General features: G+C 40.8%; 1 protein-coding gene across 1 annotated transcript in view; it reads left to right on the top strand.

Annotated features, from left to right (window-relative positions):
• Nucleotides 1-17,953, top strand: part of Cpd (carboxypeptidase D) — a 73,602-nt gene that overhangs the window by 33,046 nt on the left and 22,603 nt on the right. The window contains exon 9 of the mRNA XM_055619704.1: nt 5,957-6,066. Coding sequence (XP_055475679.1) covers nt 5,957-6,066 — 110 coding nt within the window. The remainder of the gene's footprint in view (nt 1-5,956; nt 6,067-17,953) is intronic.

Raw genomic sequence — 17,953 nt, 5'->3', positions numbered from 1 at the left:
AGTGAAGGTATCAGGCAGAGAGATGGCACAGCAGGTAAACATATGTGCCAAGTTTTATCCCCTGAACCCATGTAATGGAAGGCAAGAACCCACTTCAGCAAATGGCCTCTGGCCTCCACACATGCATCTTGATGCAATGGAAGGCAAAATAAGCAGACAGACATATGAAGACAGTGTGACAAACAAGAAAATAGAGGACACATAGCTCCAAGCTTTTCCCTGAGACCTACCATTACTACTTTCCTCCCATTCAACAGCCTTTTTGTACTTGAAAGCATTACTTTCTTTACTTTGAATCATGTGGTACAATTCCAATTGAATAATAAGACTGTAAGAAATGTTTAGGATTTTTCTGTGTGGGTCAGGCTGGCCCTGCTACCCATAAGTTGCTTAGTGTGTTTTAGATTTTATACCTAAAATGATGGATGACTTAGTTGGACCTTAAATGTCCGTTCTTTTTTTAAAATTCTATGGCCTTTAAAATGTATTCATCAGCCAAAACCATTCAATGGAAAAAAGACAGCATCTTCGACAAATGGTGCTGGTCCAACTGGATGTCTACATGCAGAAAAATGAAAATAGATCCATACTTATCACCCTGTATAAAACTAAAGTCCAAGTGGATCAAAGATCTCAACATAAAACCAGATATACTAAATCGGTTAGAAGAAGAAGTGGGTAAGACATTGGAACTCATTGGCACAGGAAACAGTTTCCTGAACAGAACACTAACAGCACAGTGGGTAAGACATTGGAACTCATTGGCACAGGAAACAGTTTCCTGAACAGAACACTAACAGCACAGGCTCTCAGAGCAAGAATCAATAAATGGGACCTCATGAATCTGAAAAGCTTCTGTAAAGCAAAGGACATAGTCATCAAAACAAAAAGACAGCCTACAGACTAGGAAAGGATCTTCACCAACCCTGTATCTGACAGAGGGCTGATATCCAGAATATATAAAGAACTAAAGAAGTTAAAAAGCAGCAAATCAAGCAATCTGATTTAAAAATGAGGTACAGAGCTAAACAGAGAATTCTCAGTAGAGGAATACAGAATGGCAGAGAAACACTTAAAGAAATGCTCAACATCCTTAACCATCAGAGAGATGCAAATCCAAACAATCCTGAGATTTCACCTGACACCCACCAGAACAGCTAAGATCAAAAACTCAAGTGACAACACATGCTGGAGAGGATGTGGAGAAAGGGGAACCCTCCTCCATTGCTGGTGGGAATGCAAACTTGTACAACCACTTTGGAAATCAATCTGGCGCTTTCTCAGACAATTAGGAATAGTGCTTCCTCAAGATCCAGATATACCACTCCTAGGCATATATCCAAAAGATGCTCAAGTACACAACAAGGACATTTGCTCAACCATGTTTGTAGCAGCTTTATTCATAATAGCCAGAACCTGGAAACAACCCAGATGTCCCTCAGTTGAGGAATGGATACAGAAATTGTACTTTTATACAATGGAATACTATTCAGCAATTAAAAACATGGAAATCATGAATTTTGCAGGCAAATGGTGGGACCTAGAAACGATCATCCTGAGTGAGGTATCCCGAAAGCAGAAAGACACACATGGTATATATTCACTTATACAGACCTATAAGATAGGATAAACATACTGAAATCTATACACCTAAAGAAGATAAACAAGAAAGAGGACCCAGGGTACAATGATTAATCCTCACTTAGAAAGACAAATGGGATGGACATTGGATGTAGGAGCAAACAAGTAACAGGACAGGAGCCTACCACAGAGGCCTCTGAAAGACTCTACCTAGCAGTGTATCAAAGCAGATATTAAGACTCATAACCAAACCTTTGGCAGAGTGCAGGGAATCATTAAAAAAAGGGGGAGTTAATATGACCTGGAGAGGACAGAAGCTCCACAAGGACCAAATATATATGGGCACAGGGGTCTTTTATGAGACTGTTTCTCCAAACAAGGACCATGTATGGATGTAACCTAAACCTCTGTTCAGATGTAGCCCTTGGTAGCTCAGTATCCAAGTGGGTGTCCCTAATAAGGGGAACAGGGACTGTTTCTGACATGAACTCAATGGTGGGCTCTTTGACCTCTCCCTCCTCTCCCGTCGAGGGAGAAGCAGCCTTGCTAGGCCACATAGGAGGGCTTTGCAGCCAGTCCTGAAGATACCTGATAAACCAGTATCAGATGAAAGGGGAGGAGGTCCTCCCCTATCAGTGGACTTGGAAAGGGGCAGGGAGGAGATGAGAGAGGGAGGGTGATACACCAGGGATACAAAGTTAACAAACTGTAACTAATATTAAAAAAATTAAAAAAATTGAAGAAAAAAAATGTATTCTCAGAGTACTTGAAAAAGTATCAGCATTTACTTCTTAAGTATTCTCAAGAGTACTTCACACTTTCAGTTAATGCAGTAGAAAGCTCCACGCCTTCATAAAGGCTGCTCTAACTGTAAAGAAGTTCGTTGAGATGGGTAGACTTTGGGTGTGGTTAATTTCATTGCGTGTTTTTTTTGCAAGTTCTTTATAATAAAGTTTTAATTATAAAATTGATAAAAGTAAAGCTGTTAAACTTACATACTTCTGTTTTTAGATCTGATGGATAAATCAGACCAGTAAATTCCAAAGACTGTTAGTTAAAGAGCCTTTAGATTTCGTGCATGTGTATTTTTCTCCTACTTGCTCACTTTGATTTCCACTGAGGAAACCAGTGGTTTTCTGTTTTGAATAGGTTTGGGAATTGGTACCAAGGCCTTGCCCGTGTTAGGCAAGCCCTCTGCTATGGAACCACACCCCTAGTATTTATTTTTTATTTATATTAAGATAATGGGCCTTGACAATTTAATGGCTTTCTCTTCTGTTTTAACTTTTCTGTAGCTGTGATAAAATACCCTGACATATGCTACCTAAGAAAGAAGGAGTTTATCTTGCTTCACAGTTCTAGATGAGGTTCATCCTGGCAGGGAGGTCTCAGGCAGCAGAAGTTGTTTGTTTGTTTTTCTTTAAACTGCCTAAGTATTTTTTTTTAACTTTTATGAGTTACACTTTATTCACTTTGTATCTCCCCATAAACCCCTTTCTCCTCCCCTCCTAATCCCACCTTTCCTCCCCCTTCTTCATGCATGCCCCTCCCCAAGTCCACTGATAGGGGAGGTCCCCTCTCCTTCCTTCTGATCTTAGTCTATCAAATCCAAATCAGGAGTGGCTGCAAGTATTATTTTTAATAAATGGTCTATTCTAATATAAGACATCTTAACTTTTTATTTTTTTAATTTTTATTAATTACACTTTATTCAATTTGTATGCCCCCTAGAGCTCCCTCCTCCCCTCCCAATCCATCCCTCCCTCCCCCTTTTCCACATATGCCCCTCCCCAAGTCCATTGATAGGGCAGGTCTTCCTTTCCTTCCTTCTGATCCTAGTCTATTAGGTCTCATCAGGAGTTGCTGCAATGTCTTCCTCTGTGGTCTGGTAAGGCTGCTCCTCCTTCAGGGGGAGGTGATAAAATTGCAGGCCAATCAGTTAATGTCAGAGACAGTTCCTGTTCCCATTACTATGGAACCCACTTGGACACTGAACTGCCATGGGCTACATCTGTTCAGCGGTTCTAGGTTATCTCAATGCATGGTCCTTGTTTGGAGTAGCAGTCTCAGAAAAGACCCCTGTGCCCAGATTTTTTGATTCTGTTGCTCTCCTTGTGGAGCTCCTGTCCTCTCCAGGTCTGACTATTTCCCACTTCTTTCATAAGATTCCTTGCACTCTGCCTAAAGGTTGGCCATAAGTCTCAAGGAGATCAAGGGGATACAAATTGGAAAGGAAGATGTCAAAGTATCACTATTTGCATATGACATGATAGTATACCTGAGTGACCCCAAAAATTCTACCAGAGAGCCCCTACAGCTTATAAAACACCTTCAGCAAAGTGGCTGAATACAGAATTAACTCAAAAAAAATCAGTAGCCCTCCTGTATACAAAAGACAAAAGGGCTGAGAAAGAAATAGGAAAACAACACCCTTCACAGTAGCCACAAAGGACATAAAGTACCTTGGTGTGGCCCTAACCAAGCAAGTCAAGGACTTGTATGAAAAAATTTTCAGTCTCTGAAGAAAGAATTAGAAGAAGATATCAGAAAATGGAAAGATCTCCCATGCTCATGGCTTGGCAGGATTAACATAGTAAAAATGGCCATCTTACCAAAAGCAATCTACAGATTCAATGCAATTCCCATCAAAATACTAACACAATTCTTTACAGACCTTGAAAGAAAATTTCTCAACTTCATATGTAATAACAAGAGACCCAGAATTGCTAAAACAATCCTCTACAATAAAAGATCTTCTGGAGGTATTTCCATCCCTGATCTCAAGCTGTACTATAGAGCAACAATACTAAAAAACTGCATAGTACTGGCATAGAAACCTACTGGTGGATGAATGGAATCGAATAGAAGACCCTGAAATAAACCCACATACTTATGGACACCTGATCTTTGACAAAGATGCCAAAAGCATACAATGAAAAAAAGATAGTATCTTCAACAAATGGTACTGGTCTAACTGGATGTCTGCATGTAGAAAAATGCAAATAGATCCACTTATCACCCTGCACAAAACTAAAGTCCAAGTGGTTCAAAGACCTCAATATAAAACCAGACACACTAAACCTGTTAGAAGAAAGAGTGCGGAAGAGTCTTGAACTCATTGGCACAAGAGACAACTTCCTGAACAGAACACCAACAGCACAGGCTCTAAGAGCAACAATCAATAAATGGGACTTCATGAAACTGAAAAGCTTCTGTAAAGCAAAGGACACTGTCATCAGAACAAAACGACTGCCTACAGATTGGGAAAGGATCTTCACCAGCCTTCTATGTGACAGAGGGCTAATATTCAGTATATATAAAGAACTAAAGAAGCTGAAAAGCAACAAATCAAGTAATGCAATAAAAAAATGGGGCACAGAGCTAAACAGAATTCTCGATAGAAGAATATCGAATGGCAGAGAAACACTTAAAGAAATGCTAAAAGCCATTAGTCATCAGGGAAATGCAAATCGAAATGACCCTGAGATTTCACCTACACCCATCAGGCAGCAGAAGTTTGAGGCAGCTTCTTGTTTAGGAATCAGAGAATGGTAAATGCTTGAGCGCAACTGACTTTCTCAAAGTGGAGCCCAGGGAATGGTGCTGCCTCCTCTTACAGTTAACATAAGATAACCTAAAGAATGCCTAAATAACCCCTCACAGGGTAAGAAGGCTTGTCTCCTGGGCAGTTCCAGATCCTGTCAAGGCAGAGAGGGAATGGAAGAAGGGGGAGGTAGAAGGATCCAGAGGGGACAAGAGCCCCACAAGGAGACCAACAAAGCCAAAAAAATCTGATCTCAGGGAGGCCTGCAGAGACTGATGCACCAACCAAGGACCATGCATAGAAAGGACCTATGCATGGGCTGCTCAGATGTAGCCCATAGGCAGCTCAGTCTATGTGTGGGTTCCTGAGTAAGGGGAGAAGGGGCAGTCTCTGACATGAACTCGGTTACCTGCTCTTTGATCACATCCCTGGCATTGTGGCCTTGCCAGGCTATAGAGGAAGAGGATCCAGGCGGTCCTGATGAGACTTGATAGGCTAGGGTCAGATGGCAAGGAAGGAGGACTCCCCCTTTCAGTGGACTAGGGAAGGTGGCTGGGAGGAAGAGGGAGGGACCTACAATCAGGACATAAAGTGAATAAATTTTTTAAAAAAGAAAGACTGAGAGAGCTGGGGTGATAGAGTTGGGGTGATGAGTGGGTCCTTTTATCCCCCGACACACCTGGCGTACCTGGCGCTGGTGGGCAGGTGATGACATAGGATGTTGCTAGGACCCTCAAGGCCGGCTGGCTGCATCATTTGTACACTAACAACTATGAAAGCTTGTTTTGAGTTACTGATCCAATTAATGGCCTTCGCCTGTTTCCCTTGTAGGTTCTTTGGTGGTTAACTACCCCTTTGATGATAATGAACAAGGAGTTGCCACATACAGCAAATCACCAGATGATGCTGTGTTTCAACAAATAGCACTTTCTTATTCCAAGGTATGTCTGTGTTTGAATAGCAGATGCTGGAAAGTTAATTCAGTAAAAGCTACAATAAATCATTAAGGTCAAGTGCTCTCATATCTAAGATAGCCTGACCTTTTTTTTTCTTTTTCTTGTTTTTCATCTCACTTTTGAACATCTATATCTCTTTCTCCATTAGCTTTTAAACTTTAGTTGTGTTTTTTATCTATGGTTTTTAACTTAGTACCTAGAACATAAATAATGTCAGTTTATTTCATTTGATACATATTTAATTCATAAGCCAAGTAAAGTAGGCTAAAGCAGGAGAATTGATGAGTTAAGTTAAATTTTATTGCCATACAGCCACAACCATAGTATTTGTAAAGCTGTACTTTACAAATAGTCGATAGTTGCTTTCTCTTTGATCACTTGAAAACAGCTCACTATAATTACCATACCAACATAGAAGAAAAACTCTGCAACCATTTCAGTGGAAGAAAGGTTGAGTACTTAAAACAGAGGCCTTTAGGTCTGTAAACCTACAGTTTTACTCTCTGACTCCCTGTGTAAAATATTGCCATTTAGTCATAGTGATGCATGCCTGAATCTCAGCCCTTGAGAAGTGAATGATGAGGCAGAAGAATGATGAATAACACCGAGTTATTTTTAACCATATACACTCCCACTATACACACAAAGAATTGCCAAAGGGCGTATGTGTGAGTGTGAAATTATAATTTAAATAATTCTAAGGAAGAAATTCTATGTTGGGACTTGAATACTAGGTGTGGTGGTTTCCAGTGTTGCTCTACTGATTGAGTCTGTGATTTTATTGGTTATGGATCATAAGGATTAATACTGCAATTCTGTGCTCTCCACCTTTTTACTCCCTCTCTGCAAGTGGACCTTATGACAGTCATGTTCAGAATTGCTAATAAAACAATGCAGCTGTTTATTTTACCTTAAAGAATTGTTGCCTTCTATTTGGATATGGCATATCTGGAGGGACATGCATACACTAATAAAAATGTACTATCTGTCAAAATAAAAATTAATTGATCAGAATTTTTATCTATTTCCATCATACTCTGCATGCATTTGCTGTGATTTCACAATTCTTTACCTTTATTCATTTCCTTAGACCATTAAACTTTTAAAATTGATCTTACTCCCTAATCTATACCTATAGCCATATCTTTCAGTGATATACCTAAGGATCTTGCACACACCTGTTGACATACCAATATCCCAATAGCCAGTCCTCAGTAGTTAGCACTGTTTTCATTTGTTTTTATAGCCTTGATAAGGATCATGACCAGAAGCAACTTTGGGAGGAAAGGGTTTGTTTGGTGTATATATCCTGGGTCACAGTCTATTGAGGGAATAGACAGAAACCAAGACAGAAACTCATGGCAGGAACCTGGAGGCAAGAGCTGATGCAGAATCCATGGGGAATTGCTGTTTACTGGCTTGCTTTTCATAGCTTGCTCAGTTTGCTTTTTTATACAAACCAGGACCACCTGTCCAAGTGGTGGCACCACCCATGGTGGTTTGGATCCTTCCACTTCAATCATTAACAACAACAACAAAACAACTTAAAGCACCCATAGACTTGCCTGTAGGCAGACTGAGCCATGTTCTCCACTGATATGTCTAGGTTTATGTTGAGTTGACAAAACCAACCAGTACAGCCACCACTTTTCTTCTCCAGGTATAACTCAGAATATCACATAACCATGGTGATCTGCTACCCTGAGCATTTCTTCACTGACCACAGCTGAGTCGTCAGTCCTTGGGGGCAGTGTTTCACATTTTGCTACTTGGCCTCCAACTTATTTCCCACTGTGGTGATTCTGATTCCTCTGATTCTATCTAGGGGACTTTGTATTGAACAAAAGCAGAACAGCGTAAACTGGTGTGAGTTCATCCAGACTCATTCTTCACAGCCATCATGTACTTGTGTCCTGCCTGTTCTTTCTTCCTTCCTTAACCCCACTGCATCCTGCCTTCTCTGGAGTCTTGTGTCTGTCTTCTACTGTCAGTGAGGAAGATGGTCATTAAAGTCCTCTGTCTTTGTTCACAGCCTTCTTTTTCTTGGCCAGTAAGCAACTTACATAAAAGTAAAGGCTACATAAACCTTAAAAACACCCACAAAGCTGTCTCCCCGGCATTTCATCTCCATGCTTCTAGATTTCTCCTGTATGGATAATCTTGGGAGGTTTCTGGGAGGCCAAAGAGAGTGATGGCGGTGTAGACGTCCTCTCAAATTGAGATATTTCTCAAATATCTCTAAATATTTCTCAAGTGCTACAAACCTTTGTAATTACCAACTCTGAAAGATCTTGAAAATATAAGTAACTGAGTTAAAAACAACAACAGGACTGGCAAGATGGCTCAGCAGGCGAAAGTGCTGACTACCAAACTGGTGAGTGGTTCAGTCCCTGGGAGGGACCTGAGTGGTGGAAGGGGAAAAGCAGCCTCCACAAGTTGCCCTCTATACATGCAAACAAAGAAATGAAAACAGCAATAAGAAGCGCAGCATGGCTTGTGCACTCATCTCACTTGGCCTCCTTAGGAGGGCAGTGAAGAAGAGCTGACCAAACCTGTGGAAGAGGACAGACTGGGGGGTGGGGGGTCGGTGGGGGGTGTGAAACAGTGAAGGGCAGGCCAAAAGATGGAGTCTAAGATACTGAACAAGTAGTAGAGCACATGAGGCCTCAGAGGCACTATGAACAGTTTCAGATGTATGCAGTGTAGCATCCAGTATGATGTGCAGGGACAGATAGAGTTTAAAAGGACAGGTGGGCTAAAGGAGAGTCTTGAAACTCAGTTTCTGTGGTAGAAAGAAAAGAAAAAGAAATTAAAGGCACCTTCTGGCAATTTGTTGAAGAGAAAGAAGAAAAAGAGGAAAGTGTAGGGTTGTATGAGACCGAAAAGTACTGTAACCCCCAACTCATAACTTCACCTTTCCCATCAGGGGGAACAAATAAAACAACCTCACTCAAGTGTTGGACTTTGCTAGACAGTCAGAAAAGGTTATAATTAAGCTAGGAATCATGTAAAAGAATCCCATAATAATAATAATAAAAAAGAACAAGGGAAATATCTATGGAGAACAATTGTAAAAATTAGGAATTGAACTGTCATGTATATAAATAGACTAGGAAACCCTCTTACACCAGAAGGCAGTCAGCACAGGAAAGTGTAAGTTGATACTGCAGAGACATGAAGTATAACCCAGATATGTGCTGAGAATGCAAAGCAGCATCTTTAATTGGTCAAGCCATGGAAAAGGAGATGGAAGAGTCATATGACTGACAGTATGCAAATCGTTTTGTCATTTATACTTTCAATGTCATACCAAGTAAACAAGAGTCACAAAGATTTCTTCCTGTTTGTTCTATCTTATAGTTTTAGCTCTACATTCAGATTTATGGTCTATTATTAACTAGTTTGGGATATGGTATAAGGAAGGGGTCTAGATTCATTCTTTTGCATGTGGATACTCAGTATCTCCATACCATTTGTAGTAGATTATCCCTTGCCTGTTAGGGTGTCTTGGTGTCCTTGTAAAATGTCAATGATCAAAATAAACTTCCTAGAGCCACCTTCACTGGCTCCCTACAGCTCTGAGAGTGAGTTAGTATGTTGGCAGTTCCTGCCTAGAACAGTAATGTCCAGAGTATGGTTTGTACTAGATGACCTTAGAAAACTGAGGAAGAATGCTAGAAATCTATGTAGATTTCTTTAAAGTACCCTTAAATTTTTAGGAATGTTTGTAATATACATATTGGTCCAATAGTAGATTAGTACATCTATGTACTGTATAATCTGAAGGGTTGGTGGACATTGATGGGACATGGATGGAGTCAGAAGTATTGCAGATCATGGTGCCTGCCTTCATCAGACAACCAGAAAGCAAAAGAGTGTGTGTCTGGGCGTGGTGCACACCTTTAATCCCAGCACTTGGGAGGTAGAGGCAGCAGATCTCTGTGAGTTGAGGCCTGCCTGGTCTATAGAGTTCAAGGACAGCCAAGGCTACACAATAAGAACCTCCTCCCCTACACACACACACCCACCCACACACACACACACCCACACACACACACACACACACACACACCATGTGTACACTTATTACAGTGATCTAAAATAATGCTTGTTATGTGAGTAGGATCATAAGCCTAAGTAGCCATAGCAAGTCCCTGTTAGGAGCTTGTTTGTATATTTTAAAATTAAATGGCTAATACTCAAGGTGATGGAAAAATTTGGTATTTTTCTCTTCATGCGTTTTTGTCCATGTTTTCTATTGATAAGGGAGTGATGATGCTTTGAACATCTTTTAGAGTTTAATTTCTTCAGGAAACTTTGTCTCCAGTCAAAAGTCATCTTCTCTCCTATGGATTCCTATACTGTATTTGTGTGCCCTAAAAATTGTAAGTGATTGCTCCTGTACTTTATGCTAGACGCCAGGCTGTAAACTGAAGACCTTAAGACCCAGATTGTATCCAGTCAGGAGTGTGGTCCTAAAAGAAGAAAATGGCTGGAGAAATGGCAACAAGTAAATAAGAATAAGGAAAATGTCAGTGTTCCTCCTCTGCACTGAAACATTTACTGGCTTGGTCTTGTGCAGACAGCTACAGCTGCTGTCACACGCAGTTCTTACTAGTTTATTTTTTTTTTTTACTTTTTTATATTAATTACAGTTTATTCACTTTGTATACCAGCTGTAGCCCCCTCCTTCATTCCCTGTGAATCTCTCCCTCACTCATGTCCTCCCATGTCGCTCTCCAAGTCCACTGATAGGGGAGGTCCTCCGCCCCTTCCATCTAACCCTAGCTTATTAGGTCTCATTAGAACTGGCTGCAGTGTCTTCCTTTGTGGCCTAGCAAGGCTGCTCCCGCCTCAGGGGGAGGTGGTCAGAGAGCCAGCCATTGAATTCATGTAGAGACAGTCCCTGTTCCCCTTACTAGGGTACCCACTTGGAGACTGAGCTGCCATGGGCTACATCTGTGCAGGGGTTCTAGGTTATATTCCTACATGGTCCTTGGTTAGAGTATCAGTCTCAGAAAAAGACCCCTGTGCCCAGATTTTTTTTTTTTTTTTTTTTTGGTTCTGTTGCTCTCCTTGTGGAGCTCCTGTCCCCTCCAGGTATTTCTATCTCCCCTTCTTTCATAGGATTCCCTGCACTCTGCCCAAGGTTTGTTTATGAGTCTCAGCATCTGCTTTGCTACACTGCTGGGCAGTCTGAATTTCAGAGGCCTCTGTGGTAGCTCCTGTCCTGTTTCCTGTTTCCTCCCTCCTCCAGTGTCCATCCCGTTTGCCTTTCTGAGTGATTGATCATCTTACCCAGGGTTCTCCTTCTTTAGGTGTACAGATTTCAGTAGGGTTATCCTATATTTTATGTCTACTGTCAACTTACAAGTTGAGTATATAGCATGTTTTTCTTTCTGCTTCTGGGATACCTCACCAGGTTGATCTTTTTTAGTTCCCACCATTTGCCTGCAAATTTCATGCTTTCCTTGTTTTTAATTGCTGAGTAGTATTCCATTGTGTAAATATACCACAATTTCTGTATCCATTCCTCAGCTGAGGGACATCTGGGTTATTTCCAGGTTCTGGCTATTACAAATAAAGCTGCTATGAACATGGCTGAGCAAATGTCCTTGTTGTGTACTTGAGCCTCTTTTGGGTATATGCCTAGGAGTGGTATATCTAGATCTTGAGGAAGTGTTATTCCTAATTGTCTGAGAAAGCACCAGATTGATTTCCAGAGTAGTTGTACAAGTTTACATTCCCACCAGCAATGGAGGAGGGTTCCCCTTTCTCCAAATCCTCTCCAGCATGTATTGTCACTTGAGTTTTTGATCTTAGTCATTCTGATCGGTGTAAGGTGAAATCTCAGGGTCGTTTTGATTTGCATTTCCCTGATGACTAACGACATTGAACATTTCTTTGTTTCTCTGCCATTCGATATTCCTCTGTTGAGAATTCTCTGTTTAGCTTTGTACCCCATTTTTTTAATTGGATTGCTAGATTTGTTGCTTTTAAGCTTCTTGAGTTCTTTATATATTATGTATATTAGCCCTCTGCCAGATATAGGGTTGGTGAAGAAGATCCTTTCCCAGTCTGTAGTACGGCTGTCGTTTTGTTCTGATGACAGTGTCCTTTGCTTTACAGAAGCTTTTCAGATTCATGAGGTCCCATTTATTGATTGTTGCTCTTAGAGCCAGTGCTCTTGGTGTTCTGTTCGGCAAGTTGTCTTCTGTGCCAATGAGTTCTAGGCTCTTCCGCACTCTTTCTTCTAACAGATTTAGTGTGTCTGGTTTTATATTGAGGTCTTTGATCCACTTGGACTCCAGTTTTGTGCAGGGTGATAAATATGGATCTATTTGAATTTTTCTACATGTAGACATCCAGTTAGACCAGTAACATTTGTTGAAGATGCTGTCTTTTTTCCATTGTATGATTTTCCATAGGTGTGTGGGTTTATTTATGGGTCTTTTGTTCAATTCCGTTGATCCACCATTCTGTTTCTATGCCCGTACAATGCAGTTTTTATTACTATTGCTCTGTAGTACAGTTTGAGATCAGGGATGGAAATAGCTCTAGACGATCTGTTGTTGTGCAGGATCGTTTTGGCAATTCTCGGTTTTTTGTTTTTCCATATGAAGTTGAGAATTGTTCTTGCAAGGTCTGTAAAGAATTGTGTTGGTATTTTGATGGGAATTGCATTGAATCTGTACATTGCTTTGGGTAGGATGACCATTTTCACCATGTTAATCCTACCAATCCATAAGCATGGGAGATCTTTACATCTTCTGATATCTTCTTCAATTTCTTTCTTCAGAGACTTGAAGTTTTTTTCAAAGAGGACTTTCACTTGCTTGGTTAGAGTCACACCAAAGTACTTTGTTATTAGTGGCTATTATTATTAGTGGCTATTATGTTTCCCTAATTTCTTTCTTGGCCTTTTGTCTTTTTTGTAAAGGTGGGGTTCTGATTGTTTTAAGTTAATTCTGTATCCAGCCACTTTTCTGAGGGTGTTTATCAGCTGAAGGATTTCTCTGGTTGAATTTTTGGGGTCGCTCATGTGTATTATCATATCATCTGCAAATAGTGATACGTTGACTTCTTCCTTTCTGATTTGTATCCCCTTGATCTCCTTTAGTTGTCTTATTGCTCTAGCTAGGATTACAAATACTATGTTGAAGAGATATGGAGAGAGTGGGAAGCCTTGCCTTGTTCCTGATTTTAGTGGGATTGATTTAAGTTTCTGTTTAGTTTGATGTTGGCTATAGGCTTGCTGTATATTAGCTTTACTATGTTTAGGTAGGTGGCTTGTATTCCTGATATCGCCAAGGCTTTAAACATGAATAGGTGTTGGATTTTGTCAAATGTTTTTTCGGTATCTAAAGAGATGATCATGTGGTTTTCTCCTTCAGTTTGTTTATATTACATTGATGGATTTTCATATATTGAACCACTCCTGCATGCCTGAGATGAGGCCTGCTTGGTCATGGTAGATGATATCTTTTATGTGTTCTTGAATTTTGTTTGCAAGTATTTTATTGAGTATTTTTGCGTCAGTGTTCATAAGAGAGATAGGTCTGAAGTTCTCTTTTTTGGTTGGTTCTCTATGTGGATTAGGTATCAAGGTGATTGTGGCTTCATAGAATGAGTTTGGTAATGTTCCTTCTGTTTCTATTTTGTGGAATAGTTTGAAAAGAATTGGAGTTAGCTCTTATTTGAAGGTCTAATAGAATTTTGCTCTGAAACCATCTGGCCCTGGGCTTTTTTTGGAAGGGAGACTTTTGATGACCGCTTCTATATCCTTGGGGGATATAGGGTTATTCAATCTATTTGCCTGATCGTGATTTAATTTTGGTAAATGGAATCTATCAAGAAAATTATCCATCCATTTCATTTAGATTTTCAAATTTTGTGGCATATAGGCTTTTGAGGTAAGACCTAATGATTGTTTGGATTTCCTCAGTGTCTGTTATTATGTCCCCCTTTTCATTTCTAATTTTGCTGATTTGTATAGTTTCTCTCTGCCTTTTATTTAGTTTGGCTAAGGGTTTGTCTTTCTTGTTGATTTTCTCAAAGAGCCAGCTCTTGGTTTCATTGATTCTTCGAATTTTTTTTTGTTTGTTTGTTTCTAATTTATTGATTTCAGCCCTGAGTTTGATTATTTCCAGCTGTCTACTCCTCTTGGGTGTGTCTGCTTCTTTTTTTTCCTAGGGCTTTCAGGTGAGCTATTAAGCTGCTTGTATGAGATGTTTCAATTTTCTTCTTGAAGGCACTTAGTGCTATGAATTTTCCTCTCAGTACTGCTTTCATTGTGTCCCATAAGTTTGGGTAAGTTGTGCCTTCATTTTCATTGCATTCTATGAAGTCTTTTATTTCTTTCTGTGTATCTTTCCTAACTCAGCTGTCATTGAATAGCGAGTTGTTCAGTTTTTATGTGTATGTAGGCTTTTTGCTATTTCCGTTGTTGAGGTTCAGCTTTAGTCTATGGTGGTCAGATTGGATACAAGGGATTGTTTCAGTCTTCTTGTATCTGTTGAGACTTGCTTTGTGACCAGCTATATGGGCTATTTTGGAAAAGCTTCCATGAGGTGCTGAAAAGAAGTTATACTCTTTTGAATTTGGGTGAAAAGTTCTGTAGACATCTATTAGGTCTATTTGATTTAGGACCTCTGTAAGTGCCATTATTTCCCTGTTTAGCTTCTGTCTAGATGATCTTGATGTCTTGATGAGAGTGGGATGTTATAATCTCCCACTTTTAAGGTGTTGGGATCGATGTGTGATTTCAACTTTAATAATGTTTCATTTACAAATGTAGGTGCTCTTGTATTTGGGCCATATTCAGAATTGTGATATCCTCCTGGTGGATTTTTCCTTTGATGAGAATGAAGTGTCCCTCCTCATCTTTTCTGATTATTTTGGTTGAAAGTATATTTTATTAGATATTAGGATAGCTACCTCAGCTTGTTTTCTGGGTTCATTTGTTTGAAAAACATTTTTCCAGCCCTTTACTCTGAGGTAGTGTTTATCTTTGTTGCAGAGGTGTGTTTCTTGGATGCAGCAGAATGTTGGCTCCTGTTTCTGCAACCATTCTGTTAATCTGTGTCTTTTTATTGGAGAGTTGAGTCCATTGATGTTGATAGATAATAGTGACCAATGAATGTTAGTTTCTTTTATTGTGGAGTCGGTGGTGTTACTGTGTTTCATTGCTTATTTTCTTTTAATTTTTTTGTTGTGAAGTTATGTATATCCTATGTTTTCTTGGGTGTAGTTGTTTTCTTTGGATTGGAGTTTTCCTTCTAGTATCTTTTGTAGGTCTGGGTTGCTGTGAAGATATTGTTTAAGTTTAATTTTGTCATGGATTATTTTGTTTTCTCCATCTATATTGATTGAAAGCTTTGCTGGGTATAGTAGTCTAGGTTGGCATCTGTTCCCTTAGTATCTTGCATGACATCTGCCCAGCCCCTTCTAGCTTTCATAGTTTCTGTTGAGAAGTCTGGTGTGTTTCTGATAGGTCTGCCTTTATATGTTACGTGTCCTTTTTCCCTTGCTGCTTTTGATATATTTTTGTTGTTGTTGTTCTCTAGATTTAGTGTTTTGACTATGATGTGATGTGAGGAGTTTCTTTTCTGGTCTAGTCTATTTGGTGTTCTATGTTGTATGTTGGCCTCTTGTATGTTTATGGACATCTCTTTCTTTAAGTTGGGAAAATTTTCTTCTATGATTTTCTTGAAAATATTTTCTGGACCTTGGAGCCTGGAATCTTCTTTTTCATCTATTCCTATTATTCTTAGATTTTGTCTTTTTATGGAATCCTTGATTTCTTGGATGTTTTGTGTTTGGAACTTTTCCAATTTTACTTTTTCTTTGAGAGACGTATCAATTTCTGCAAGTGTATCTTCAGCACCTGAGATTCTCTCTTCCATCTCTATTGGTATTCTATTGGTGATGCTTACCTTTGTGGTTCCTGATCTTTTCTCTACATTCTCCAGCTCCAGGGTTTTCTCTGTGTTTTCTTTATTGATTCTAATTCTGTTTTCATGCCTTGCACCATTTCCTTCATCTGTTTGAATATAGATTCCTGTCTTTCCATGATATCCTCTACTTTTTTGTTTGTTTCCTCTCTGTATGCCACTAATTGTGCCTCTACTTGTGCCTCTATTTGTTTGGCTGTATTTTTTTTCATTTCTTTGAGAGCTTTGTTCGTTTCCTCTTTATTTGCCTCCATTTGTGTGACTCTTTCTTTGAGAGATTTGTTTCCTCTTTTTGTACCTCTGATAACTGGATAACTGTAGCTCTAAAGTCATTTTCCTGTGTTTCCAATGAATTGGAGTATCCATTGATTTTTGGGGGTTGCTGTTGAAACCATGATTTCCTGATTTTTTTGGTTATGTTCTTGTGCCAACCTCTGGCCATCTGCTTATCTGTAGCCTTCACTGTTTATTCCTGGAGTCTGTACTTCAGACTGGGTCTGTCTTTTCTCTGGTGTCTGGAGTATTCTTCAGGAAGATGAGAGAGGTCCACTGGTCTGAGAGTGTGCTTTGGTGTTTCAGCTGTGCCTAAGGGAAGAAGGTTGCAGGTGTGGGGGCACAAGTGTGGGCGAGCAAGCATGGGCATGTGCGTGGAAGTATACCTTGAAGGAGAGTGTAGATGCCTGGAATGTGGGACGGGGCGGGCGCAGGCCCAGGAGGGGTTGTGGGTGCTAGCGCTCTTCACAGGTGCAGTGCACATATTCCCTGAATTCTTCAGTGGCCTACAGGCCTGTCATACTGTCCTTCTGGTACTCAGGTCTGACTGGGCTCCAGAAACTGTTGGTCTGGACTCCACTGGTAGACCCGCAGAACAGGGGCTTCAATGTTGAGAACGCTGTCACAAGAATCCCTGTGTTGCCCAATTGGGGATGGGGGTCGGAGGGATCCGATGTCTGGCTGCTAGCGTAGAGGGACCATGGATCTGGGGTTCTGCACACACTCACTTGAAGGTGCACTCACTCTCTAGCAGGTCTAATAGGAAAGCACTGGGGTTCCCCCTTTTCTCTACTCTCAGATTTGGGCCTGCCAGAGCAAATGCCAGAGTAGGAGATCCATCAGCTCAGTGGTATTGCAGCCACAGAACTTGGAGGCTGGTATACGGGTCCACTGGGAGTTCAGCCACAGTTGTAGAATTGGGAGGCCAGTACAGATGCCTGCTGGGAGTCCCTGGGGAACCCCTACAACTGTCCTCGGACCTGGGTGGACCAGTGGACCTGTTTGGCCCTGTGGACGTGGGTGGCCAGTACAGCCGGCAGCCCACCACTGAGAGACTGGGAGGCCTGCCTTCTCTGTCTCAGATACCAAGCAGGGAGTTCTGTGCTAGGAACAGCAGGCACTATGGGCCGCCTCTGCTGAGGAGGAGGGAGGTCTGACAAGAGGAAGTGCAGGGGGATTGAATATTGGCCACTCTCAGTCCCCAGAGAAGTCCATGAGTGACCTGGATCCAAATGGTCTCAGCTCATGGGTTGTCCCCTCTCGCCCAGGAAGCCCCAGTGTTAATGTTTTGGTTTTAGCTGCCCCTCTACTCACCAATTTTGGAGTTTCAGATTCTCTGTCCCTCAGATATGGTGCACGCTGGTCGCTGCCATCTTGGATCCCTCCTAGCTTTTAATTTTATTTTTTTTTATAACTGTATTGGAATGTATGTTGTGTGGGATGGGGGAGAAGGTTGTTGCATAACATGGATGTGTAGAGCTCAGAGGACATCTCTGTGTAGTCAATGTGGGTTTCCAGGGTCAAAGCTCAGGACTTCACGCAGTCAAAATCCAACTGACATAGAAAACTATACATTGAAAAGTCTCACAACTTCCTGTGACTGTATTCTCCTACTTCATACCCTGTTATATTCCCTCTTGGGTAAC

This window comes from Psammomys obesus, unplaced genomic scaffold (assembly GCF_907164565.1).
Source record: "Psammomys obesus unplaced genomic scaffold, mPsaObe1.curated_primary_1811, whole genome shotgun sequence".
NCBI lineage: Eukaryota > Metazoa > Chordata > Mammalia > Rodentia > Muridae > Psammomys > Psammomys obesus.
Note: the sequence above shows the minus strand (reverse complement) of the source record. Positions and strands in the feature narration are given on the sequence as shown.